At 40.2% G+C, this 27,266-nt stretch overlaps 1 protein-coding gene across 29 annotated transcripts in view; it reads left to right on the top strand.

Moving 5' to 3' along the window:
* Positions 1-27,266, top strand: part of LOC109878858 (neurexin-1a) — a 586,328-nt gene that overhangs the window by 22,242 nt on the left and 536,820 nt on the right. For 7 of the 29 annotated variants that reach the window (XM_031805029.1, XM_031805044.1, XM_031805030.1 and 4 more), the window contains exons 3-6: positions 16,006-16,023; positions 17,392-17,421; positions 18,751-18,762; positions 19,333-19,383. In XM_031805029.1, the coding sequence (XP_031660889.1) occupies positions 16,006-16,023; positions 17,392-17,421; positions 18,751-18,762; positions 19,333-19,383 (111 nt within the window). Of the gene's footprint in view, positions 1-16,005; positions 16,024-17,385; positions 17,422-18,750; positions 18,763-19,332; positions 19,384-27,266 lie in introns of those variants that run through there. The other 22 variants (XM_031805040.1, XM_031805037.1, XM_031805038.1 and 19 more) reach the window with 8 other exon arrangements.

Raw genomic sequence — 27,266 nt, 5'->3', positions numbered from 1 at the left:
AGGCCACAAACAGACAAATAAAGATGCGGTACAACAGTGGTGTGCCGAATGGTATCTCGGAACGCACAACTCATCGATCCTTGTCACAGAAAGACTATTGCAGCAGACCACCATACCAGGTTCCACACCTATCAGCTAAAAACAAGAAGAAACGGCTCCAGTGGGCACGCAATAACCAACACTGGACAACTGAGGAGAGGAAAAACATTGCCTCGTACATGACCGCGAGTTCAGTTTACTTGAGTTGTCGTCTTGGAACGTTTCTGACACTTTGTAGAATGCCCCAAAGAAGTCGGGCTGTTCTGGAGGCAAAGAGGGTTCCGCCCGGTCCTAAGTTGGTGTACCTAATACACTGTTCGATGACTGTCCTTTAAAGCAACACGTTAAAACACGTTAGCAAAATTGAAATTATTAAAGTTGAGTGTCTGATTTCAAGTCCAAATTGTGAATGTACCTTAAGAGTCGCAGCCTATCCAATCATTAATCCTTGGCTCCTCTGTGAGGCTGCAGAAGCAGATAGATAGTGTGTCAGTCTGTCTGGTGTCCCTGTGGATCTGAAAGTGTCATTCTGTCTGTCTGGAAGCTGCTTCCTGCTGTTCCCTCCACTTAAACACTACCACTACTCTCTCTCTCTCTTTCTGTCTCTCTCCCCCCTCTCTCCCTCTCTTGTCTCTCGTCACACTCTCTTTCATTCTCCCTCTCTCTCAGGGAGATATATATCCATCCCACAGACTACAGGATATTGGATTGAAAAGATTAGAGGGATTTTCCCTGAGGATTTTTTTGCCTTGTTTTATTAAATACAACTGCACTTGACTGTCAGAGAGAGAGAGAGAGAGAGAGAGAGAGAGAGAGAGAGAGAGAGAGAGAGAGAGAGAGAGAGAGAGAGAGAGAGAGAGAGAGAGAGAGAGAGAGAGAGAGAGAGAGAGAGAGAGAGAGAGAGAGAGAGAGAGAGAGAGAGAGAGAGAGAGAGAGAGAGAGAGAGAGAGAGAGAGAGAGGAGAGAGAGAGAGAGAGAGAGAGAGAGAGAGAGAGAGAGAGAGAGAGGAGAGAGAGAGAGAGAGAGAGAGAGAGAGAGAGAGAGAAGCTCGTTGACAACGCTTTTTCATGAGAGGGTTGTCTTACCCGTAACCACCCTTACAACCATGAAAACACAAACCATTAGCTATACACTATGTTGTTTGTGATGGATGCATCTTCTCATGTAAGCATTATGTATTGTAACCTGCAGAAATAGCAAATGTAAGACAACATGTACACATTTCATTCCTTTGTTAAAATTATGAATGGTTGAACCAAATTATAGTTTGGAACATGCACGTGTCATATTTAAAACCTATCGAACTAGCCACCACATGAGTTTCAGCACCGTGGACAGCACCTCAGCGTAAACTGCATGGATAGCTGTAGCAGCAAATCACCAGTTTAAAGCATGCTGACACTTGCTGTATCAATGTCAAAAGATTATACACAAACTTTCAAATAATTAGTCAGTTTGTAGTCATATGTTTAACAAAATTGACTCATTTCACTCTGTTAGCCATGTATAATTATATCTAGCAATCTGAATCTGATTGGATTGAACTCCACATAATGAGAGACTGAGGAAAGAGATCCTTTACAAAGAGCAGGAAAGCTAGATCCCTGGCTGTGTGTGTGTGTGTGTGGTGTCTCTTGGGTTTCAGAAAAATGCGTTGCTCTTTGATGCTGCTGGTTGGAAGCCACTCTATATGACCGAGTGTTGGAGTACTGTATGCAGTGAAAGAGTAAATACAGCATTTTATCGTAGACGCAGCAGGCCCACTATAAAAACAATCAGTAGTTATAATGATAGAGGAAGGAGGAAGGGTCTCAAACTGGGTCTGTCATTTTTACAGCAAGCATCATTTACACTGTACCCCCATGATGAAATTCCCGTTTTCCCGTAGTCATTGGCATCCAACTGATATGTGGTAATTTCTCCTTGCATATTGCAATAATGACTATACTCCTAGGGCTATATTTCTGCTCGTGGAATTACAAGACTATTATGAAGAACCTCACATAGTAAGATCATATTGCATGAATTAGGCTGAGTGGTTTAAAAAGAGAAAAGCCAGTTGCTCTAATTTCATGAGCAGCATGCTGCAAATTATTTATAGCTTATGTTTTATGATATCTTTGAAATATGCTGAAATAGCCAAATGTATGATACTCTATCCTGTATTGTCTCCTTAATAGCATTGCAACCAGGCAACATCACATCAGTGTTTAGACTATTTTCTGTGGCATGGCAACAAGTAAGATGTAACTCCACATCTGTAGTACTATCGCAGATATTGTCAGTCCCTCGGATTAAGGTTATTAGAATTGTAAGCTAGTCTGCTTATGATTATCCCATTGGATCGGGCAGGCGGTCGGACGACCCACAAGATGTCAAAGAATAGAGAGCTCTTCTGTTCATCTGTTCCTTCCCACTATTCCCTCTGTCTGGACCATAGCAGATAAAGGAGTAAAGGACGTCTTCGTGGAAAAAGCCGGACAGGCGGATGGGCTCTCATTGTCCACGTATCAACTTAAAGTAGAACAGTGTATTGGGGATTTAAATCCAGATACTGGCGAAGCTAGCAGTACACTATACAATATATAATCACAGTAATACACTGGGGATGGGGATTGGGAGACTATACTGCCATAGCTACTTTAGCAGTAGCAAGTTTGTAGACTACATACGAACTGGCGGAATTCAGTAGGGAGTATCATACTTCCTACAGTATGTTTTGGAATTGGAGAAGCTGTCAGCAGGAAATGTATCATGCTGTTGTTGGTACATGTACACGGTACATGTAGAACGGCTGTTACTATTTCCACTGAGGATTTTCAGTTTCCCATTGCTTTAGTGTATTTTTTAGAGCCTTTCCATCTCTTGTTGCAGCCAGAGGGATGCCATAAAATCAACAATGTAACAAATGTACAACAGAGGAATAGGGTACCGGAGTGGTGGTTCTAGCTTGTAAGGCTCCCTGGGTGAAAAAAAGCAACAATATGTCTGTGAAACTATATATTCACAGTATTATGAATGAATTGCGGTTTATTTGGTAGCATTTCGTAGTGTGACGGAATTTACTAATTGCATTAGTACTGTACAAAGTTAGAGGTGCTATATTTGATAGATTCCCCCGCTCCCCCTACCACGGACTTCCAGTGGGGAGACCTGAGGTCAACCTCCCCCCGCCATCTCGTACTTCTGAGTGGGAGACCTTCCCAGGCAGTAGCCTGCCTAGCTCACAAACTAGAATCAGGGCGCCCACTCCGACAAGGTTAATTGACCCATGAGTCCCACACATGACGTGCAAATGAGTGATAGAAAACCGATCTCGCAAATGTCACCAATTCCCCCAAAATTTGTGCAGGCACCCTGTGCCACCTCCGGGAAGATGTTGCTCTGGGTGGCTGCCCATGTCGCCTATACCTAAATCCACCACTGGGCTACTAGATAGCCACTGTATACCCTCTAACCACTTGTTACTTAGCCATGCTAGCTCAGATTTCAATGCACTGGTATGATAGCTATCTAGCCATGCTAGCTCAGCATCAGATCAATAGAGGGATGACAAATGGGCTAATGATAAGCTACATAAAGCCGAGATTGTGCTTGGTCTGAATGCATTAAAGTTCCAGCAGACTAAGCTGGTGAGTGCAAAAACGGTGTGTGTACCAAATGGCAACCTATTCCCTATATAGTGCACTACTTTTGGCCAAATCCCATAGTGTTCACTTAATAGAGCTTGGGATAGGGTGCCATTTGGGATGTAACCCTGCAACCCTGCACCGTGCCTCGAGCTTCCAGCTGCAGCTGGCTGCGGGTCTTATCGATTTCTATCAAGAGCGGCTGGTCACTTGGCCCCCATCCTTTTCTTCTTTCTCTCTCTCTCTCTCTCTCTCTCTCTCTCTCTCTCTCTCGCTCTCTCTCTCTCTCGCTCTCTCTCTCTCTCTCTCTCTCTCTCTCTCTCTCTCGCTTTCCTTTTCTCTTTATCCTTCCATTACCCCGCTCTCTTTTTCACTCTCTTGCTCTCTCTGTCTCACTAACTGCTCTTGCTTTCTTTCTGTCTGTCTGTCTCTCTGTCTTCCTCTCTCTTTCTCACTCACTTTCTCCTCCCATCCATATCCCCCTCTTTCTCTCTCACCACTAACTGTGGTCTGTGCAGGATAATGAGGAATATGGTGATGGCCGTAAGACATGCCACTATAACCTTCCTCTGGTCTTGTGTGATGCATTAGGGTGTGTGTGTGTGTGTGTGTGTGTGGAGATCAGACCAGACTGCACAGCTGAGCGATGAGCTACACACTCTCATTAGTCTTGATTTGGCCTAAATTGTAATTTAACAACACATTGATCCATTCATTTTCTCTGAATCGGTAGAATGGGTGGCATTGACCTTTGAGACTGTTAAGTCACTTCTATTTTTCTCCCTTGATGCATCTGTGGTTTGTTTCAGGTTTTCTGCTGCTTTGTTCGTGGATCAGAAAAGTTGGTGGCTAGAAAGTAGTGGGGCGTAGGCCATATGATGTATATGTGGGTGGAAGAATTCTTTGCAGTAGAGATTTGCAATGTATTATCAAAAATCTAATCAAATTGCTAAAATTAACCAACAAAGCAGTTCAAGAAATAGAGTAAAGAAAATATTTACCAAATAAACTAAAGTGAGAATAAATGAATAAAATCAAAAGGTAACACAAGAAATTGACAATAACGAGGCTATATACAGGGAGTACAGGTACAGTGGATTTATTTAGCATTCAAGGCAAACTTCACCAGCTAGCTATTTGAAGAATCTCAAATATAATATATATTTGGATTTGTTTAACACTCTTTTAGTTACTACATGATTCCATGTGTGTTTTTTCATAGTTTTGATGTCTTCACTATTATTCTCCAATATAGAAAATAGTAAAAATGTAGAAAAACACTTGTCTGAGTAGGTGTCTTAACTTTTGACCGGTAGTGTGTTTGTGTGTATATATATATATACACACAAACAAATCCAAATCCCATATGGGGGTTGGACATTATGCAGACAATTACAATGATAGAATCCACAATCTGCCTGGAATAGTAATGCTGATCTACTACTGATCTAATCAGTCAAGAAGAGCTATGTCTATTTGATCTGAAGCATTTAAAGAATGCTCGATGAGAATGTTTGTCCGATGCATCTACATAATACAATCTATTACACCTATGCAGTACTCACACATACATCTGATTATAACAAGTTCATAGTCTACCTTTAAGAGTTTAAGAGGTAATTATCTCTGTTAAAACGATGTTAAACATTTAAGTTGATCTTTGAAAGTACACAGAGAGCAAGTGGGCCGATTGATTTCTTAATCATTGTGACTGTGTTATTACACAGCAAATGAAGCCTGCTTCATTCTCAACATGGCATCATGATAGGCACAGGCGTCAGCCGTGGCACTGAATTTGAAAGCTCTGTTATGTTATTTCGACATTGTAGAGAATTGTCTTCATAACGAAAATGGTAAAATATGCACTATGCTAGTTCTGTGAAACGGGTAACGTGTCTCAGGGCATGACGCAGCTGGAGGACATGTTGTAATTAAATTAGCAGGCGTTATTAAATTATAGGTGGCAGTAGCGGTGTGTGTATAATTATAATTATTTTTTGTCATTTTAGCAGACGCTCTTATCCAGAGTGACTTACAGGAGCAATTGTGGTTAGGTGCCTTGTTCAAGGGAACATCGCCATATTTTTTTACCTAGTCGGCTCAGGGATTAAAATCAGCAACCTTTCACTTAACCAAAGCTCTTAACCAATAGGCTACCTGCCATCCCAAGTCACCGAGAAAGCCAAGTCAAGACAGTTAATAAGCCATATTACAACCTGTGTTGTTTGATCTGTAACCCATTCATACGCCACCATGATATACAATAAGACCATGACAACAAAAAGACTACAGTCACACAGTGGCGTAATAAATTCAACTACACCTTAGTTTGTTTCATCACAAAGCCGGAGAGTACAGTGAAGTCCACAAAGCAAACATGTAACAAACAGTTATTTCACCTGCAGCATGGTCAAGCAAGTTAATGTTTTCGACAGTTTACAAAAAAACTACTGAAATAGAACAACAGAGTTACCTCAAGTCAGCACAAAGACAACAGGAGCACTGCCTCTGTTATTCCAGCACCATTTCAACTTAAAATGTTAAATATCATTAAATCCACAAGGCTATTTATATGCTTAGTTTAATACACTGAAAACAAACTTAAAGATACCAATACAATTTAGTCCAATTAATATAGCTAAATATTGTGTGTGTGTGTGTGTGTGTGTGTGTGCAGGTAAATATGATCTTTTTGACTCACCCTACTTGTAGACTAGTTGAACTCCAATGCCATCCTCCTCTCTTTCATGTTGGCAAAACAGTCAATGTCTCTGTCATACAGTACACTTTTGTTTTTTGTTGTCATAGTCTACCTAGCTAAAATGCTTGCTAGCCTAACTTCCTCACATGGGCAACAATGAACCAGCTAAGTAGCTAGCTAGTTATCATGAGCCTACTAGACTACATCTAGGCTACAAATTGAACTTTAATCATCTCAGGCCAGTGGAAAAACATTAATTTATGGTTAGATCAGAATCGCCGTCATAATCATTGGCTTGTACAGATAATTAAATCAAAACCACAAGTCTAAATCCCCATCTCCATCCATAGCTTAGGAAAGGGACGATTTAGCAAGCTAGCTATTGCAGGACATCAACACAAGCAGACCAGAAACTGACAAGTTTTTCTGAAAATGAAATTTTGCTTAGGAAGTGATTTGAATGGTGTGAAGCCAAATCCAAACTGGCATCCCTTGGGGGGCGTTTTGCTGCACCAGGACAACCCACAGCCCACAGTTCAACGCTGACTGGCTAATTCTTTTATATATTTGTTTTATCAAGGGAGGCCAAATGCTTGCTGGCATCAATCAATCAAATGCTACGGCGGCAACATGTTACATACTCTTTTGGTCCAGACAATATCTGATACATGGGCTACACATACTGAGACAGAGGGGTGCTGTTTCCCTCGCTTGGATTATTTCTCCAGTGAGATTCAGCCACAAATGTTGTAAACACAGAGAGAGACGAACGATACATTTTTCTTTTTATTAGTCAAATATTTGTGGAAGCCTGGCTTCCCTTGGCATCCATGAATACACACCACTGATAGAAGCTCTAAAATGTAGGTTGGCAACTAAACTGACAAAACAAACGCAACACTGAAGGAATATAAAAGAAAAACAATAGGTTTAAGCAAGTATTCCTGCCAAAATAACTTAGTTTGCACAGGTGTGGTCTACCAGGCTCTGACCAGCCTCACCTTGAGCATTTCCAACACTGGCAAACATTACAGAGCAGCACGTACATACAGTACAGACAGTTGTTAAAATTAAAAAGAAAAAAAGAAAATGGTGCAGTCTGGTTTGCTTAGTACAAGGAATTTGAAATAACTTAAAACATTTTTCTTTTGATGCTTAAGTATATTTAAACTAGAGGTCGACCGACTAATCGGAATGGCCGATTAATTAGGGTCGATTTCAAGTTTTCATAACAATCAGAAATCTGTATTTTTGGGCACCGATTTAAAAACAAATATATATATATATATATTTTTAGACCTTTTATTTAACTAGGCAAGTCAGTTAAGAACACATTCTTATTTTCAATGACGGCCTAGGAACGGTGGGTTAACTGCCTCGTTCAGGGGCAGAACGACAGATTTTCACCTTGTCAGCTCGGGGATCTAATCTTGCAACCTTACAGTTAACTAGTCCAACGCAATAACGACCTGCCTCTCTCTCATTGCACTCCACAAGGAGACTGCCTGTTACGCGAATGCAGTAAGCCAATGTAAGTTGCTAGCTAGCATTAAACTTACCTTATAAAAAACAATCAATCATAATCAATCATAATCACTAGTTAACTACTCGTGGTTGATGATATTACTAGATATTATCTAGCATGTCCTGTGTTGCCTATAATCTGACTGTGCATACAAGTATCTAAGTATCTGACTGAGCGGTGGTAGGCGAAAACATTAATTCAAACAGCACTTTCATGCGTTTTGCCAGCAGCTCTTCATTGTGCGTCAGGCAATGCGCTGTTTATGACTTCGGGCCTATCAACTCCCGAGATGAGGCTGGTGTAACCGAAGAGAAATGGCTAGCTAGTTAGCGGGCGCTAATTGAGTTTCAAATGTCACTCGCTCTGAGCCTTCTAGTAGTTGTTCCCCTTGCATTGCATGGGTAATGTTGCTTCGATGGTGGCTGTTGTCGTTGTGTTGCTGGTTCGAGCCCAGGGAGGAGCCAGGAGAGGGACGGAAGCTATACTGTTATACGGGCAATACTAAAATGCCTATTAGAACATCCAATAATCAAAGGTTAATGAAATACAAATGGTATAGAGGGAAGTAGTCCTATAATTCCTATAATAACTACAACCTAAAACTTCTTACCTGGGAATATTGAAGATTCATGTTAAAAGGAACCACCAGCTTTCATGTGTTGTCATGTTCTGAGCAAGGAACTGAAACTTTAGCTTTCTTACATAGCACATATTGCACTTTTACTTTCTTCTCCAACACTTTGTTTTTGCATTACTTAAACCAAATTGAACATGTTTCATTATTTACATGAGGCTAAATTGATTTTATTGATGTATTATATTAAGATAAAATACGTTTTCATTCAGTATTGTTGTAATTGTCATTATTACAAATAAATAAATAAAAATCGTCCGATTTAATTGGTATCGACTTTTTTAGTCCTCCAATAATCGGTATCGGTATCGGCGGTGAAAAATCATAATCGGTCGACCTCTAATTTAAACCTCTAATTTAGACCTCTAATTTAATCCCCAATACTTTTAGACTTTTACTCAAGTAGTATTTTACTGGATGACTCACTTTTGAGTCATTTTCTATTAAGTTATCTTTACTTTTACTCAAATATGACAGTTGTGTACTTTTTCCACCACTGAATACAAATAACCTTGACTATCCCAATGTGATAAAGTGTAGGGAGAAGCAATCTTCTGAATTTGCCTAAGTACTGTTCAAAGTTAGGAGTTGCCAGGCCTAGACCCTTTCTTTGGTCATAAAAGTACCAATGCTTAGCTTTTAATTCTCTCCAAAATATTAGGCTACACATAAATCCAGAGGGACATTCACAGAGCTAAGGATTTTGATGATAGTTACTCAAACCGATAACATTTGACAGTCGGTGAATGAAGTAGAGTTTGATGCTTCCGTATGATATAAGTAACTTAGCCCTTCATAGTAGCTCAGTCCTTCATAATAACTCAGCCCTTCATAGTAGCTCAGTCCTTCATAATAACTCAGCCCTTCATAGTAACTCAGCCCTTCATAGTAACTCAGCCCTTCATAGTAGCTCAGTCCTTCATAATAACTCAGCCCTTCATAGTAACTCAGCCCTTCATAGTAAGTCAGCCCTTCATAGTAAGTCAGCCCTTCATAGTAAGTCAGCCCTTCATAGTAAGTCAGCCCTTCATAGTAAGTCAGCCCTTCATAGTATGTCAGCCCTTCATAGTAACTCAGCCTTTCATAGTATGTCAGCCCTTCATAGTAAGTCAGCCCTTCATAGTAAGTCAGTACTTCATAGTAAGTCAGCCCTTCATAGTAAGTCAGCCCTTCATAGTAAGTCAGCCCTTCATAGTAACTCAGCCCTTCATAGTAAGTCAGCCCTTCATAGTAACTCAGTCCTTCATAGTAAGTCAGCCCTTCAGAGTAACTCAGCCCTTCATAGTAAGTCAGCCCTTCATAGTAACTCAGCCCTTCATAGTAACTCAGCCCTTCATAGTAAGTCAGCCCTTCATAGTAACTCAGTCCTTCATAGTAAGTCAGCCCTTCAGAGTAACTCAGCCCTTCATAGTAAGTCAGCCCTTCATAGTAAGTCAGCCCTTCATAGTAACTCAGCCCTTCATAGTAACTCAGCCCTTCATAGTAACTCAGCCCTTCATAGTAACTCAGCCCTTCATAGTATGTCAGCGCTTCATAGTATGTCAGCCCTTCATAGTAACTCAGTCCTTCATAGTAAGTCAGTGCTTCATAGTAACTCAGTCTGCAGTACAATGAGTGGCACACATGTTTTAGAATGTGAAAACAAATGTCATACCCCACAACGCACACACGCACACACACACACACACACACACACACACACACACACACACACACACACACACACACACACACACACACACACACACTCTCTCGTTCAACCTAAATCCAATGACATATACAGATGGTCTTGAATGCAGGCTGTGTGTGGAAATGTACTGTATGTGTACAGGCTAAATAAGAGTAATATTGGATACAGATGTTGTATGCAGATGAATTTAGTAGTATGCCTATTACTAGAGAGGCAATGTTATGCTCGGTTTTCGGCTATGTGTACTGTATGTGTACTAGCTGTGTACAAGCTGGTGTTTTGACTATAATCATGGGCTCTACATGGCACTATGTCATATACCAATATGTATATAGTGTTTTCTGCATGGGAGTGGAGCTAAGTGGAGTGAAGTGCATTGTATTGTTGTGTGGTATTAGCAGCACAATGGCAGTGGGATCGCTGCTTCGTCAAGGGGATTAGGCAGGTTTATTCCTCTGCCAGGATTATCAACCAGCTGGGGAGATTTGGGAAGGGAGAAAGTGGTGTGTTTGTGTGTGTGTGTGTTTGTGTGTTAAAACCAGTTAAATGTAACTAAATGTAATCTACGTAATCCCCAAAAGTAATTATTATATTACTTGTGTGTGTGTGTGTGTTGTGTGTCTGTGTGTGATGGACAGGTGGGGGTTTGGTGTAAATGGTATCTATCATAACATGATCCCTAGTTGAATCAATGTTAGTAAGGTACTACACTAAAGGAACACACTTATATCTGTGTCAATAAAATAGTTGTATGGGTAGATTTGGTAAGGATAGTGTCCTGTTGTCTGTCATGGTGACATCTGTCATGAACCCTAGTTTGAGGAGAAGATGACATTTAAATTGTGTCCTAGTCTTTTATTTGTCTTCATGTGGCGCATTCAGATAGTACAGTGAACATAGGATATAAAGGCAATTCATGTGCAACAGTTTAGGTCAGGAAATATAACTACATGTATGAATTGAGAATTTTAAGTTCAATTTCGGTTCAACATGGTTTGAACGTACGTAGCTGGGTAGTGTCGAAACATAATTTGAACTACTCTTGGCTTTAGTCAAGTCATTCTGTGTAGAAATCTGAATGAAGGTTATCTGTCTTGGCTTTTACTTGTTGGATGGTCTTAGATGTTGTCATAGGTTGCCATGGAGATTTTTCCCCTATCGTTGACCCTGCTTTTCTATTTGTTTGATGGATGTATAGATTTTTATCAGAGTGTATAGAACTACACGGTTGGATGAAAGAAACAACATACATTTTTTCAAGCTTAAATTACTGTAAAGCAGATTTAATTAGATGTGATATTCTTATTTTGAAATGCCATTTTGTTTTGAAATTACTAATATAAGAGGAAGAGAAACGCTAGAAACAGAGTAATAAAATGGTGATAAAATCATTGGACAGATTGTGCATCAAAAACCCATTTTTATTAAAATGACACATTCATAGTTAAAAATCTCAAAATTATCCTTGTCAAAATACAGTCACAATCCAGAGAATACTCTCACCCCGGTGAAATGTTTGAAGTGTTTATGTGTTCCTGTGGGATGATAATTAAGAGCTGTTCTTTAAGGTATAGATATATCAGCAAACAGACCCTGCTTTCTTACTTTTCTCCTCATCGCTACTGTTGTCACTTCACCATACCAGCTCAAAGCTTGTTGCCACCCCAGAATGCTTTTTGAATAGGAAGCGTGCTTGTCATCATCAAGCTATCCTTTTGTGAACAAAGTCATAGCCGCGGGAAGTAGTTTGGGTGTGGGGGTGCTGTGATTTATTTTGCTGATAGGTGGTCCGCTAATACAGACTAGTAAAGGCCGAGTGCACTACTTTAGTGAAATGTATATTTTTTCAATTTATATATATATTTTTTATTCTGATTTTTCATGGGGTGCTGCAGCACCATCAGCCCCCCTACTTCCCACGGCTATGATCAAAGTGCCCAATATTTCCTTTTATGCCCATTCCAACCATGCCAACAGAGATGTACTGTATATGTAGCTTACAGTTGAAGAAATTACAAACATTTCCTTTTATTACCATAACAAAGTCCTCATTATTACAGTACTTCCATCCTATTTTGTTCACAAAATGCTGCTGCTCTCACACTTTTATTGGTTGGTTGTGGTGCATGGTGTCTGATTTGGAAGGGGAGCTGATATGCTGGTAAGTTTCTTGGTCAATAAATCGCTTGAATCGGGGCCTGAAACCATTGAGGAGAGGTAGGATACTTGTTTCATCTGATGGGAGCTAGGAGCTATGCTGTGTGGCCCAACGTCCAATGTGTAGGTATACCTACATGATGACATGGTACTTTCAGACAAAGAAATGACTCATTCTATAGTTATCACATAGCTTATATTCACTTATATACATGTAAAGCTATATAATCAAATTGCATGTCATTATTTATCTAATCTTAAAAGTTTGCATTCTCATGACTCACGATTTCTCCTTTAAATTGATAAATCAGATTAAAATATATTACAGATGTAATGCAAATGGTTTTAACTAGTGTAAAAACCCACCAGTGTTCACTTCTGTAATGTTCATGTATCAATATTTCTACAGTCGACCTTCTGACTTGAATTATACGTCTGTTATCTGTAACAGCCAGCAGTTTCACTGATTTACTAATTGAACACTTATAATACTTATATAACTAAATGTTGATGAGAAATGTTGACTGACCAATGTGTTGTTCTGTTTTAGGAGGCCTTTACATCCTCTCAACCTTTCAATGATTATTGCATGCTTTATTGTAACACATACTTCCTCCAAATGTAATGTTCCCCACTAGAGGCAATGGCATGACATGCTGGGCACCTAGTTTGCCATCATTTTGGCAACAGACATGACAACTTTATCAGTCTCTGATAGTGTTGATAGACCTCACATTCTTTTTACTTTAAATTCCTTATCACCATGTCACGAATTTCACTTTGACTGTGAGGTGATGTCCCCTTTTAGCACTTAATCTCTGCTCACTACTAATTATCTATGAGTGCTGATCTGAGATATGTCCATAGAATCTTAGTCATTATGATCTAAACGCTTAAACTGATCCTAGATCTGCAATCTTTCGCTGAGATACTTTGTTGATATGGGCCCAGACCTGATGCGACTCAACCCTCTCTCTGCCCTTTTGTGAAAGTCCAGAAATAGGCATGATTTCCCCGTCACACTCTCTCTCTTTTTCAGCAGTCAGCAGTCCAAAAAAGTGTTAAACAAATCAAAATATATTTTATATTTGAGAATCTTCAAAAAGCCACCCTTTGCCTTAATGACAGCTTTGCATACTCTTGGCATTCTCTCAACCAGCTTCATGAGGTAGTCACCTGGAATGCATTTCAATTAACAGTAGTGCCTTCTTAAAAGTTAATTTGTGGAATTTCTTTCCTTCTAAATGCATTTGAGCCAATTAGTTATATTGTGACAAGTTATGTTGGTAAAAGACCAAGTCCATAGTATGGCAACAACAGCTAATATAAGCTAAGATAAACGACAGTCCATCATAACTTTAAGATATGAAGGTCAAAAAATGTCTTCAAATGCAGTCGCAAAAACCATCAAGCGCTATGATGAAACTGGATCTCATGAGGACCACCACAGGAATGGAAGACCCAGAGTTACCTCTGCTGCAGAGGATAAGTTCATTAGAATTAACAGCCTCAGAAATTGCAGCCCATGTAAATGCTTCACAGAGCTCAAGTAACAGACACATCTCAACATCAACTGTTCAGAGGAGACTGTGAATCAGGCCTTCATGGTCAAATTGCTGCAAAGAAACCACTACTAAAGGACACCAATAAGAAGAAAGGACTTGCTTGGGCCAAGAAACACGAGCAATGGGCATTAGACTGGTGGAAATGTGTCCTTTGGGCTGTAGTCCAAATTGGAGATTTTTGGTTCCAACCACCGTGTCGTTGTGAGACGCGGTGTGGGTGAACTGATGATCTCCGCATGTGTATTTCCCACAGTAAAGCATGGAGGAGGTGTTATGGTGTGGAGGTGCTTTGCTGGGGACAATCTGTGACTTATTTAGAATTCAAGGCACACTTAACCAGCATGGCTACCACAGCATTCTGCAGCGATACGCCATCCCATCTGGTTTGGGCTTCGTGGACTATCATTCATTTGTTTGCCAAAAGGACAATGACCCAGCATACCTCCAGGCTGTGTAAGGGCTATTTGACCAAGAAGGAGAGTGATGGAGTGCTGCATCAAATGACCTAGCCTCCACAATCCCCCGACCCAACCAAATTGAGATGTTTTGGGAAGAGTCGGACCGCAGAGTGAAGGAATAGCAGCCAACAAGTGCTCAGCATATGTGGGAACTCCTTCGAGACGGTTGGAAAAGCATTCCAGGTGAAGCTTGTTGAGAGAATGCCAAGAGTGTACAAAGCTGTCATCAAGGCAAAGGATGGCTATTTGTAAAATCTCAAATATAAAATATATTTTGATTTGTTTAACACCTTTTTGGTTACTACATGATTCTATATGTGTTATTTCATTTTTTTGATGTCATCAATATATTTTCTACAATGTAGAAAATAGTACAAATAAAGAAAAACCCTTGAATGAGTAGGTGTTCTAAAACTTTTGACCGGTAGTGTACATACATGCAAACATAAATATACATCAGCTGACAGACACTGCTCCCGAGTGGCACAGCAGTCTAAGGCACTGCATCTCAGCAGTGCAAGAGGCGTCACTACAGTCCCTGGTTTGATTGCAGGCTGTATCACATCCGGCTGTGATTGGGAGTCCCATAGGGTAGGGCAGTGCACAATTGGCCCACCATCATCCGGGTTTGGCCGTGGTAGACTGTCATTGTAAATAATAATTTGTTCTTAACTGACTTGCCTTGTTAAATAAAAGTTCAATTTAATTAAACATTTATTTTATTTTATTTTTAATCTCCCCCTTTCACTGTTACTGAACACTGCATGTGCCCTATTCACCACCTCTTTTACTTGGTCTACACCACTTTACAACTTATTTTATACCCTTTCCTAGCTTTCGCCAATACATTTGCTAACTCACTTTGTTTTCTCTCAGTTGAATGTACTCCTATAACCATTCTTTTGTTGCAGTAGACAGTCTAGTAAATGGGATTGAAAGAGTACATGCAGAGTGGGCACATGGCAGACAAGCTAATAGACAAGCTCAACAAGCTAAGTGACAAGCTAATGACAAGCTAATAAGCTAAGAGACAAGCTAGAAAACAAGCTAGCAGTCAAGCTCTCAGACAAGCTAACAACAAACTAGCAGACAAGCTAACAACAAGCTAGCAGACAAGCTAACATTAACAGCAAAGCAAACAATGCTATCCAGAGGGGCCATAGCAATCCATAGCAATCCACTCAATATCTTAACAAGCTTATAGTTCTTACAAATAAAGCTGTGTCCTGTATCCCAGGTAGGCATATGATTAAAGACTGAAAGTATAATTTAATGTCATGTTAGTAATAATACATGGGATTTTTATAGAGCTTTTCTAAAACCCCAAAACAGATAGTTATACAGAAATTTGACAGATTAGAAGTCCTCTGCAGCATTGAAACACAGCCAGTTGTGTTGAACAGCTAAGAGATAGTAGGCCTCTGCAGCACCAAGACCTTTCCTCTGCTGGGGTTGTCAATACAGTACAACGTGGGGCACTTTGCATGTGATGTGTGATGCCTTGCATGGTTACGACATGCAACGGCCCTGTACCAGTCTGCATGCTGCTTAACGAATGTCTTCCTTTTCCTCTCTCTCCTTCCGCCCGTCTGTCCGCCCGCTTGCAGAAGACAACCATGTTGAAGGTAGGTATTCTACTTTCTCTTTTCTTTATCATGGTTTTATCATCTTTGCACCATGATTTAAGTCACTAAAACCATGCTGTGGTTTTCATGGCTTAGATTACTCCTCATGTTTGTTATGGGGAAAAGTTGTTAAAATGTGCTACTGAAATGGTAAGTTGGCTCTATATCTTTTGTCATTTGCGGTTCTGGGTAGATGTTTTTGCAGCATGTGCTAGGCAATTGGTTCAGGAGAGATGTGTGGTTTGGGATAGTGCAATTATGGACTGGAAAGGTTATCTGTTATTAACACTGATTATCACCATCCTGATGAGAAATTGTGGAAAATTCTCTTACATTGCTGCTGCATTGCAGTTGCTATTATTCTTGAAATCTCTCATAGATACATATCAATGAATATCAGTGAAAGTTCTGGCAAAAGTTGAGCTATGTATGTTAAGAAGTGGGTAGGTATTTAAGGTACTACTATACTATCAAACTGTGCCTTGGCTCTCCCACTGGTTTGAAAAAATGATTCTGCAGGTTATTGTTGATGCACTACATTACATTAGTTAATGGTTTGGAAGGGATAGAACAAACATTTTATGGTTTCTGCAAACTCCGGGAAGTATGCAATAGTCTGTTCCCATTTACAAGGAGGAAATGAATAAAACTGAATAAAACTTTACAGAACAAACTCTGAATTTAAGGCCAGATAATGTATTTATTTGCAATAGTGTCTTAAATATTTGCATGAAGGAGGGGAAAATGACCAGACCCTGCCCAATCAAATGTGTATCTATTTTTCTGACAATATTATCATGCAAATACTCAGTTTGGATCTTTGAAACTGAATGGAGAGAATGGTCGATCCAATGACTGAGATTCACATCTCAAAACGTTGTTAAATCGTGGAGTCAGGCCATTGTTTTGGGGGTTGGTAGGTATAGTAGGTGGACTGGGTTGTGCATTCTCAAAGGATCCCCCTCTTGGACAAATGGAACCTCGACTAACTTCCAATCATTACTGTTAATTTAACTCTAGTAAGTCTGACTGATGATGCATTGCAACCTCTCTCTTGGTTGAAAACATGCTCATCACCCTAACCCAACCTCGTCTGACTATACCCCTTCCTCTCTCTCCGTCCCCCTTCTCCCTTACCCCAACTCCCCAACACCTCCCAAAATACCACAGGCATCTACCAGACACAGATGCCTGTGTGTCAGTTGGACCTAGGTAGCGTCCCAAGTGAACCCTATTCCCTTTAAAGTGCACTGGCTCTGGTCAAAAGTAGTGCACTATAAAGAGAATAGGATGTCATTTGGGAAGTAGCCTTAGCCTCACCCGTGATCCCCTGTCTCTTTGCTGACTGTGCTCTTGTTTCCCTTTAAGGTCTGGCGCACTTGATGATGGGCGACCAAGGTATGGGTCCGGTTCCTTTTCCACTCTTGCCTCCATTATCCCCCCCTCCGCCCCCTCTCCCTTTGTGGTCGATACAAAGACTTCTTTCGCTGCTTCTCGTTCTCTTGCTGCTGGCCGGGGGTACTCAGGGCTATTAAAACTGCTTTTCAGATCTGGTCTGTCATTCATTTCAGCTGCTTTGCAACAGTGAATGACTTGGTTTGGTTTGTTCATCCTGGCTGTTCTTTTTTTTTCTTTGCTGTTTTTTTGTATTACTTTTCACACGTTTTTGTCTTCATCCCACTTCCCTCGACTCATCGCCTCAAATCAGCACATCTGTTTTCTTAATTTTTTCTTGACCAAATTGCTTTAATTTTCTTGCGAGTATGTTTCAAACCCATCTTCATTCTCATTCAGCTGGCAATTACATCATATCATCAAAATCAAACATAACATGCTGAAGATAATGCATAATTGTGATGTACAATTAAGTCAGGGTTTTCCAAACTCGGTCCTGGGGCCTTCCCTGAGTGCACGTTTTGGTTTTTGCTCTAGCACTACACAGCTGACTCAAATAATCAAAGCTTGACGATGAGTGGGTTATTTGAATCAGCTTTGTAGTGCTAGGGAAAAAACTAAACGTGCACCCAGGGGAGCCCCAGGACCAAGTTTGGGAAACTCTACTCTAGGTAGCTGAAATGCTACCTCAGACACCCCTCTATATTACCCTTGCTGCTTGAATGCTTTAGCTGCCAGTCAGTGAGCCACAGTGAGCAAGCTAGATGATTGACAACTTCTCTCCATTTTCAAGGCAATCTCTGCCAGCATCCCAAATTGGCACTCTATTCCATATTCAGTGCACTACTTTTGACCAGGGCCCCCTGGTCAAAAGTTGTGCACTACATAAGGAATAGGGTGCCATTTAGGACACATATTCTCCATGCCAGTCTGGATGATGCTCATTTCCCAGCATGCACCATAAGGCAGGAAATACAATATTGCTCACATGTGCTTTACCCCCTCAACCCCTCCTTAACCTCATACCCACACCAGCAGTCCATCAATCTCTCACCTCATCTCAGATATTATATTTACCCCATCGTGCCTCTCTCTGTGTTTTCTCTGGGTGCAGCTGAAATGGCATCCTATTCCCTATATAGTCCTATACTTTTGACCAGGGTCCTATATGAAATTGGGTTCCATTTGAGATGCACCCACTCTGTTCTTCCCTGCCTGTCCGTATGACCATGACACTTATGGGTGTCTGTCTTTCCTTTCTCTCTCCCTCTTCTTCTCCTCTTTTTTCTGGAAACTACTTTCTACCATGGAACATTCCATCAAATATCATAGGTAAAAGTAAAGGTACTCACCTCTCTTTTTTTACTCAAACTCAATGTACTCATACGACTGTGTCAAGTATGCTGTCTGTTGTGGCCTTATATGCTTATTTCATTAAGTATATAAAGTCCATTGGCATTATTTCATTGTTTTATGTTGCTACTATATAAAATGTATGTGTGTCACGGTACCCAAGGTAGGTTGCTGCTCTTACTTTGCGGTCAGCTCGCACCTTTCTATGAGGAGTGGATTGTTTCATTTCTGCTTGATGCATGAAAACCATAATGACATTCATAAAGGGGGGACATGTGATGTCCATTCTACACTGCTGGTACCTGATGCCAGTGCAGCCCTTCCCACCGGTAATGATTTATCTTGTTCAACGTATTGGTGGATAGTGTGGTGTGGTGGGGTGGGGGGAAGGCTATATCTGGCCCCAGTGTCTGACCAACCAGAGTGTCGTGGGCAGCGGGCAATGGGCTGGGCACCCCATGGGCTGGGCAGCATCTTTTCCTGGCTGGCTGTGCTGCTGTGCCGCTCTCCACAGAGGGTAAGTGGACCTCTGATCTTTGCCCGTTTGCCTCTCCTACCCAGGGCGAAGGGAAGGAGAAGGTTGGCTTCGAAGGTCCCTACTGAGCATTCCAGGTAAACAGCTTTGCTTTGTTAATTAGATTCCTTAACAGATCACACCAAGACAAGCAGATCTAAAGGAGAAGTCCATTTGATTTGTTTGTTTCATCCATACGTATTATGTTATGTTATGTGACATGCCTGGGGGCTTCAGTCGTCAATGAAAGACAATGTCGATGTCCCAGCAGCATGTAGGTTGTGTGTGAGGAAATGTACATGTGGGGTGAAACGGGATCATTTATGAGTTACGAGTATCTGTAGTGATACTGGATCTCTATTTAAGGGTGAAATTAGTTTAACAAAATGACATTGTTTGAAGGCATGACCTTTGACACTGTAGGAATTGTGAGACTGAAATTCCATTCCAGTGTTCCATTTGCATTCTCAATGAATTATTCTCATATTATCACCTGTAATACTGTAGCATTTCTGTCTAAGTAAGTCAGGTAAGGGATGTGTTTGTGAAAATAAATTATCATGATACAGTGAAAGTCATTGAAATTTGTTTGTACAGGTAAGTTTACACAATATCCGCAGACACAAGTAAATATAGTATAAATTCATAAAATGTATGAGGAACCATTTCCCTCCTGCACTGTATGAGAAATGCAACCATTTTCTGATATCTGTGATTTGGATCCATCCATTACCTGCAGTACATAAATATTTGTCACTGCCATTTTACATTTAGGTACATGATTACACATGATTTAGATCCTAAAACACACACCGAGAGTACACCTTTTTTTACTTGCTTTTAATCACTCGGACCTGAGGGCAACAGTGCAAAGATCTACTACACTTCACTAAGGTAAGTGCTATTTACTTATTTGGTAACGGTGGTTCAGGTTGTGTGGCCATTCATAGAGGTTGGATGATTTGCCGCCCATCTTGTCTTGATCTTTCTCTGGATATTGAATAGGTCAATTTAGCATTTCTGACATTTCTTGCACATATTCTGTTCTACATGTTATTTGTCCTGCAAGATTGGAATCCCTCTTGCCTGGACAAATGTAATGAAATTGGTCTTCGAGAGTTGGATGAGCTGTACCAGGGATGGGATACAATTTTCAATGCTCAAGTCTGGTTGTAATAGCACAATTTTTCTTACATGAGCCAAGTCGAAGGGGTTTCAATTGTGTTTTTAATGTGATAAGGGTACACATAACATTACATGTTTGTAAGACCAACACCGTGGCATCTTGATACCTTTAATGCAGATATAGAAAATCTATTCAGGATATGTCATTTTAAAGCTCTATGGGTGTACAGCATGTTTCTGAAATCATCAGGGTTTGACATGTGGGCAATACGCATGGCTAGCTGGACACTAGTCGTCACTGAAATGTACTGTGGGCTATACGCATGGCTAGCTGGACACTAGTCATCACTGAAATGTACTGTAACAGCTCTCAGGACACTGTCCTTTGGCAGCATATTGCGTGCCAACTGCAGATGCCACCACCACTGAGTTCCAAATAGCACTAGGGCTGGGCGATATGGCCTAAAACTGATATCTACATTTTTTTCAAACTTATGGGCGATTCATGATATATCTTAATTTTTGTAATTGTTTATGGAAATAAACTTTGTTGTACAATTAAAGTTAAAATGCACTGCATTTAAAACAGTAATCAATTGTGAAAGTGTACCTAGCCTGAATATATGCCATCCACAACCATAAGCCCCCACTGATCATTTAATTATTTTATCAAAATAGTTGTACCTGCTTTTATGTTGTTGTTTGTTTCAATAATCACTGATCTGGCTTTCAGGTATGTCTATAAACATGTCATTTTTGTTACAAATTGAACCAGAACCATGCAAAATGCACATTCACTAATAATGTAGCAGGCGTTACAGTAAATTAACACCGGTCTCATAAACAATCTCTCAAACACAAGCCCACGTGCTAGTTAGTAGCCAATTTATATTTAAAGTTTAGCCAAATATGATCTAGGTATTATTCCACAAACTCTGAAATCAGCTAACATGGCAAAACGGTTGAATTATGAACACGTGTCTTAACTGTTTGAACAGCATGCTAGCCTGACCACTTTGTTCAGATGTTGAAATCAAGTGGCCTACCTTGTTTCTCACAATGAGAACGAGTTGCCAATTCCTTATAGAATTGTTTTATACTCATTGCACATTTATAAAACACAGACTAAACAGCTAGTATAACAATCTTTATTTGAATGAAATGCTGCTAGCGATACGTGGTACCGTAATGCGCACACATAAAAATGAGTATTCATTGTCCAGAATTAATGTTCGTTGGTACATCCGTTTTAGTAGTGTCTGCTCTGCTCCAAATTTGAGGAGTTGAAACATAAACAGGGTATGGTTCGGAAGGTTATATTTTCATCTGTTACAGTAAAATAATGGCTCCATCTGTTTTGGTGTCTATATGACCGATTTTGTTGGAGCAAACCTGCAAATAGCGAGTTGAAACCGTCAGGAAGAAGTGATCTCTCATCTTTGTTGTCGTGAGTGGTAGGGGGAGAGGCTTGGGTGAAAGAGATGAAGCGAGAGGTTTCACTCCCGACAAAATCTGTCCAAAATAAGCCCCATGCGTATCTCTGCACTTCTTTTCGACCTAAGCTTGTTGCCTGCCTTTCTGCCTTTGGGACAACGACCCCCATTTTTAGGGTGGAGACATGAGCATCGCATCATTATATGCAGATAGCTGGTGTAAATGGGAAGGTGCTCAGTACAGAAGGAGCGAACGAGACGAGACCAAAAAGACAACATGAGAACAAGCGGACATAAATAACAACGAAATTCTGCGATACAGGCATTTGGAATATCGTGCAAAAACAAAAATGTTATAATTCAATATATCGCCCAGTCCTAAATGATACCAGATTCCCTAAATCCACTAATTCTGACTAGATCACATAGGGAATGTATAGGGCATAGGGTTTTATCTGGGATACACACCGTTCCAGCCTGGAAGTGGCAGAAGGCGAGCCACGGGAGGAGAGATGGATAGAAGTGTTGATGTAGCAGAAAACTAACAGCATACTGAGTCTAATTCCGGGCCTTCACCATGCAGTATGTCCTCTGTCTCCTATAGGGTGTGAAACAGGCGTAGGATCACTGCTACAGTACAGGGTTATGAGGCTGGAAAGATCCAGCCCTTATACATCTTGTTTTATCTAATATGATGACACTAGTACAAAACGTTTGCACAAAACTTAAGCCCTATTAATGAACTTTCACCAGCTTCTAAAACTTCTGAGAATTTACGATTTATCCCCTCTTGCTTCTCCTTTTCTCCTTTCTCCTCCTCTCCTGGTGTTGGTTTTCTACTTAGATTTTGGTAGCCCTTCACACTCGTACCCGTATAGGGATTGAAAATGGCAAATTTGGGCACTAATAAGCTCGTAAATTGGAACGTCGTGCTTGTACAGTAACATGCTATACATGATGTCAAAGCTCTGGCTCTGCGCTTCACACCTCTGTATGGGTTTTGACTGACAGCCATTCTGAATTTGAGCACCGCGTGCAACAAGAAGTGGCTCCCATCCCTCCCGCTAATTGGGCAAAATTTGTTGTTTGAGTAAATTAAGATGACTATGTATTTTGAAATATGAGATGTTTAGGATTATAATAAATACCACTGTGATGTCATACAGCAAGCCAAACACCCGTGAGTCCAAATGTGAACTTCACATTTCCAAATCATAAAACTCATGTTGTATAGTGTCAATGTTTATGATCACTATGTTTAATTTACAGTTACACAATGACATAGCATCATACCCTGGGGTGTTCTGAACAGAATAGGCCTATGTACAGTGGAAGTCGGAAGTTTACATACACCTTAGCCAAATACATTTAAACTCGGTTTTTCACAATTCCTGACATTTAATCCCAGTAAATATTCCCTGTTTTAGGTCAGTAAGGATCACCACTTTATTTTAAGAATGTGAAATGTCAGAATAATAGTAGAGAGAATGATTTATTTCAGCTTTAATTTCTTTCATCACATTCCCAGTGGGTCAGAAGTTTACATACATTCAATTAGTATTTGGTAGCATTGCCTTTAAATTGTTGAACTTGGGTCAAACATTTTGGGTAGCCTTCCACAAGCTTCCCACAATAAGTTGGGTGAATTTTGGCCCATTCCTCCTGACAGAGCTGGTGTAACTCAGTCAGGTTTGTAGGCCTCCTTGCTTGCACACGCTTTTTCAGTTCTGCTCACAAATTTTCTATAGGATTTAGGTCAGGGCTTTGTGATGGCCACTCCAATACCTTGACTTTGTTGTCCTTAAGCCGTTTTGCCACAACTTTGGAAGTACGCTTGAGGTCATTGTCCATTTGGAAGACCCATTTGCGACCAATCTTTAACTTCCTGTCTGATGTCTTGAGATGTTACTTCAATATATCCACATAATTGTCCTGCCTCATGATGCCATCTATTTGTGAAGGCCATCAGTCACTCCTGCAGCAACGCACCCCCACAACATGATGCTGCCATCCCCGTGCTTCACAGTTGGATGGTGTTCTTCGGCTTGCAAGCCGTAAACAATTGTTGGAAAAATTAGTAGATGTACTAACTGGCTTGCCAAAACTATAATTTGTTAACAAGAAATTTGTGTGTGTGTGTGTGTGTGTGTGCATTCATCAGTTACACATACATGTCAGTACATACACACAACAAGTAGGTCACACAGGGGAGAGGCGTTGTGCCGGGAGGTGTTGCTTTATTTGTTTTTTAAAAGCAGGTTTGCTGTTCATTTGCAAGTTTCATACAATCAGGGCTCTGTATAATACTGTATGTTTCCTTGAATTTTTTTCTGGGACTGTTAAAAGACACTTAGTGGCATGTCTGGTGGGGTAAGTGTGTGTCAGTGCTGTGTGTAAGTTGACTATGCAAACAATTTGGAATTTTCAAAAAAAAAAAATGTTGTTATAAAAACAAGAAGTGATGCAGTCAGATTTTCCTCAACTCTTAGCCAAGAGACACTGAAATGTATAGTACTGATATTAGCCCCCTGATTACAGTGAAGAGCAAGATGTGCCACTCTGTTCTGGGCCAGCTGCAGCTTAACTAGGTCCTTCTTTTCAGCACTTGACCATATGACTGGGCAATAATTATGATAAGATAAAACTATAACCAGCAGGACATTCTTTGTGGAGTTTGTTGTCAAGAAAAAACTATTTTTATAACGGCCAGATCTCTCCCCATCTTTACAACCATTGATTCTTTATGTTTTGACCATGACAGTTTACATGAACTGTTTTTTACTCGCCATTTGTCTAATACTTTCCCCATTATCTCCAAACTGTTCCCTTTCAATTGCTGCCATGGTTATTATGCTTTTCATATATCTTCTGCAAGAATCATTTCAATAAAGCCCTATCCATATAGTATAGGCCAATTCCCACGAGTGTAAAAGGTTAAGGTCCTTGTAGATCCAGATATAATTGCTGCTACAATACAGCAAGGTGGTGACTGTAGAGATCCAGCTTTTACATCTGGTTTTATCTAAATAGGTGCCACTAGTACAAAATGTTTATTATCAATTCAGCTACTTTAGCAGTTAAAATGGTCATTGTAATAATGTACTTTGTAAAGCTTCTGAGAATGTCCCATTACTCCAACTCTTGTTTCTCCTGTACTCTCTGGACGTGTGGTTTAGCTTGATAGATTGTTGAGGTGTTGAGGTCCTTTGTGAGGTAAATATGTGCATAAATTAAGATGCCTGTGTTGGTGAAGCTGCCCTTGGATTCTCAGAATCAGAGAATCTCATTTTCATTATCTGTGTCCCAAATGGCCCCCTGATCAAAGGTGTTGCACTATATACAGAATAGAGTACAAATTGGAATGCAGCCTAGAGAAGAGGATAAGTCATAATACCACTGGCACACCTACAGCCAACAGACAGTGTATTTAAAAGCTGTCATCACAGCCAAGTGCCATGTGAAGCTTAAAAAAACGGCAGGCAGACAGACCAGGCTCGCACACATAACAGGCTTACAGGTATTACTGGGCCTTTTCCTAAATTAGTATACTTTTTAGTCTAATTGCTTTTGAGAGTTATGATTTAAAAAAAACTTTTTTTCTGAAAATGGAAATGTCCTCTCTTTAATTATGAAAGGTAAATCCTCCGAGATTGATTTCTCTGTCGGTGCCAAGTATGACTGGGTTGTATCAAGGAAATTACATTTCAAACGTTGGGTGTCTTTGTTTGTTTGTATGCAAATTGGATGTGTCAGTATGTATTTGCGAGCCATTGGAATGCTGTTGAATCCTGCTTTATTTCTAGTCAGTCACATACAGGTAACTGACTAAATAAAGGAAACACTACCATAAAGTGTTTTAATAAGGCATTGGGACACCACGAGCTAGAACAGCTTCAATGCACCTTGGCATTGATTCTACAAGTGTCTGAAACTCTATTGGAGGGATGTGGCACCATCCTTCCATAAAAAAATCCATAATTTGGTGTTTTGTGATGGTGGTGGAAAACACTGTCTCAGACACCACTCCAGAATGTCCCATAAGTGTTCAGTTTGGTTGAGATCTGGTGACTGAGACGGCCATGGCATATGGTTTACATTGTTTTCATGCTTATCAAACCATTCAGTGACCACTCATGCCCTGTGGATGGGGGGCATTGTCGTCCTAGCCATCATACTGGTTGAGTTGTCAGCTAAAATGAATTCAATGTGAAATCACCCTGCCATTTGATTTAGGTAAAACATTGGGTGAAAAAAAGGCCACATTTGTTCACGTTGATGACTTTTTAAAATCCAAATCACATTGAGTCATTTCCATTAATTATAATCCACATAATAATTCAGGTTTCTTGTTTCTGCAGGATTATTTCCTTCTGTAGCAAACTCTACATCTGTCTGATACTGTAATGACAATTTCACTATTTTTTACGTGTTCTAATGAGACCATGTTGCCAGGTGTAGATAATATTTAACTTGTCGATGTTTCTTGAGCTTGGCAGCCAATGTAATGGATTCTGAACAAAGAGATAGAAACCTGAACAACACAAAGAATTATTTTAATTTGGATTTCTCTTTTTTTAAATCTAAAGACTCACAACTTGTTTTCAAAGGCAAGTCTTGACTGTAGTGAGAGAGAAGAGGAGATTGAGTCCATGCTTGAGGTGGTATGTTGATGTACTCTAGTATCAATGTGATCTACACTAAGTGTACAAAACATTAGGAACACCTTCCTAATATTGAGTTGCATCCCCCCGACTTACAGGAGCAATTAGGTTTAATTGCTCAAGGGAACATTGGCAGATTTTTTTACCTAAGGGTGCAGGGTTTCAAAACAAAGACCATTCAGTTACTGGCCCAACGCGCTTACCCTCTAGGCTACCTGCCGCCCCAGGGATCATAGCTTTCACCTGGATTCATCTGGTCAGTCTGTCATGGCAAGAGCAGATTTGTACACTCAGTGTATGTGGCTATGGAGAGGAAAGAAATGGTGGTATGCAATGTGATGTGTAGCTCTGGTATGGAATGTTGTTTTAGAATGGTTGCTGAAAACTCTATGCCTAGAATTATAACCTATAACCTTCTAACTCCAATATGCCACACATGGAATGCCTTTACCAAACCGGCTTTTCAACATGAACCTAAATGGAGAAAATAGGAACTGTGTGCCAACCTCTATATTATGGGTTTTTCTTGCTACCACCCTTATGTTTTGAAACTGAGCTCTTACATTTGATGCAGTTCAGGAGAACATGAAATGGGATATAGAAACTACTAAACAGTAACTGACTATATATTTCAGAATATTCACAATCTCATTGTTGTAGTAAAGGCATTTAGCAGTTATAACCTTTCAGTTGGCCTGTCCATTTGAGTCAAAATCTGTTGAAGTGATTTAACAAAACCCCTCAACTTTTTACTGATGGTGT

Source organism: Oncorhynchus kisutch, linkage group LG25, assembly GCF_002021735.2.
Source record: "Oncorhynchus kisutch isolate 150728-3 linkage group LG25, Okis_V2, whole genome shotgun sequence".
In the NCBI taxonomy this organism is placed as follows: Eukaryota; Metazoa; Chordata; class Actinopteri; order Salmoniformes; family Salmonidae; genus Oncorhynchus; species Oncorhynchus kisutch.
This window is presented reverse-complemented; position numbering and strand designations above follow the sequence as displayed.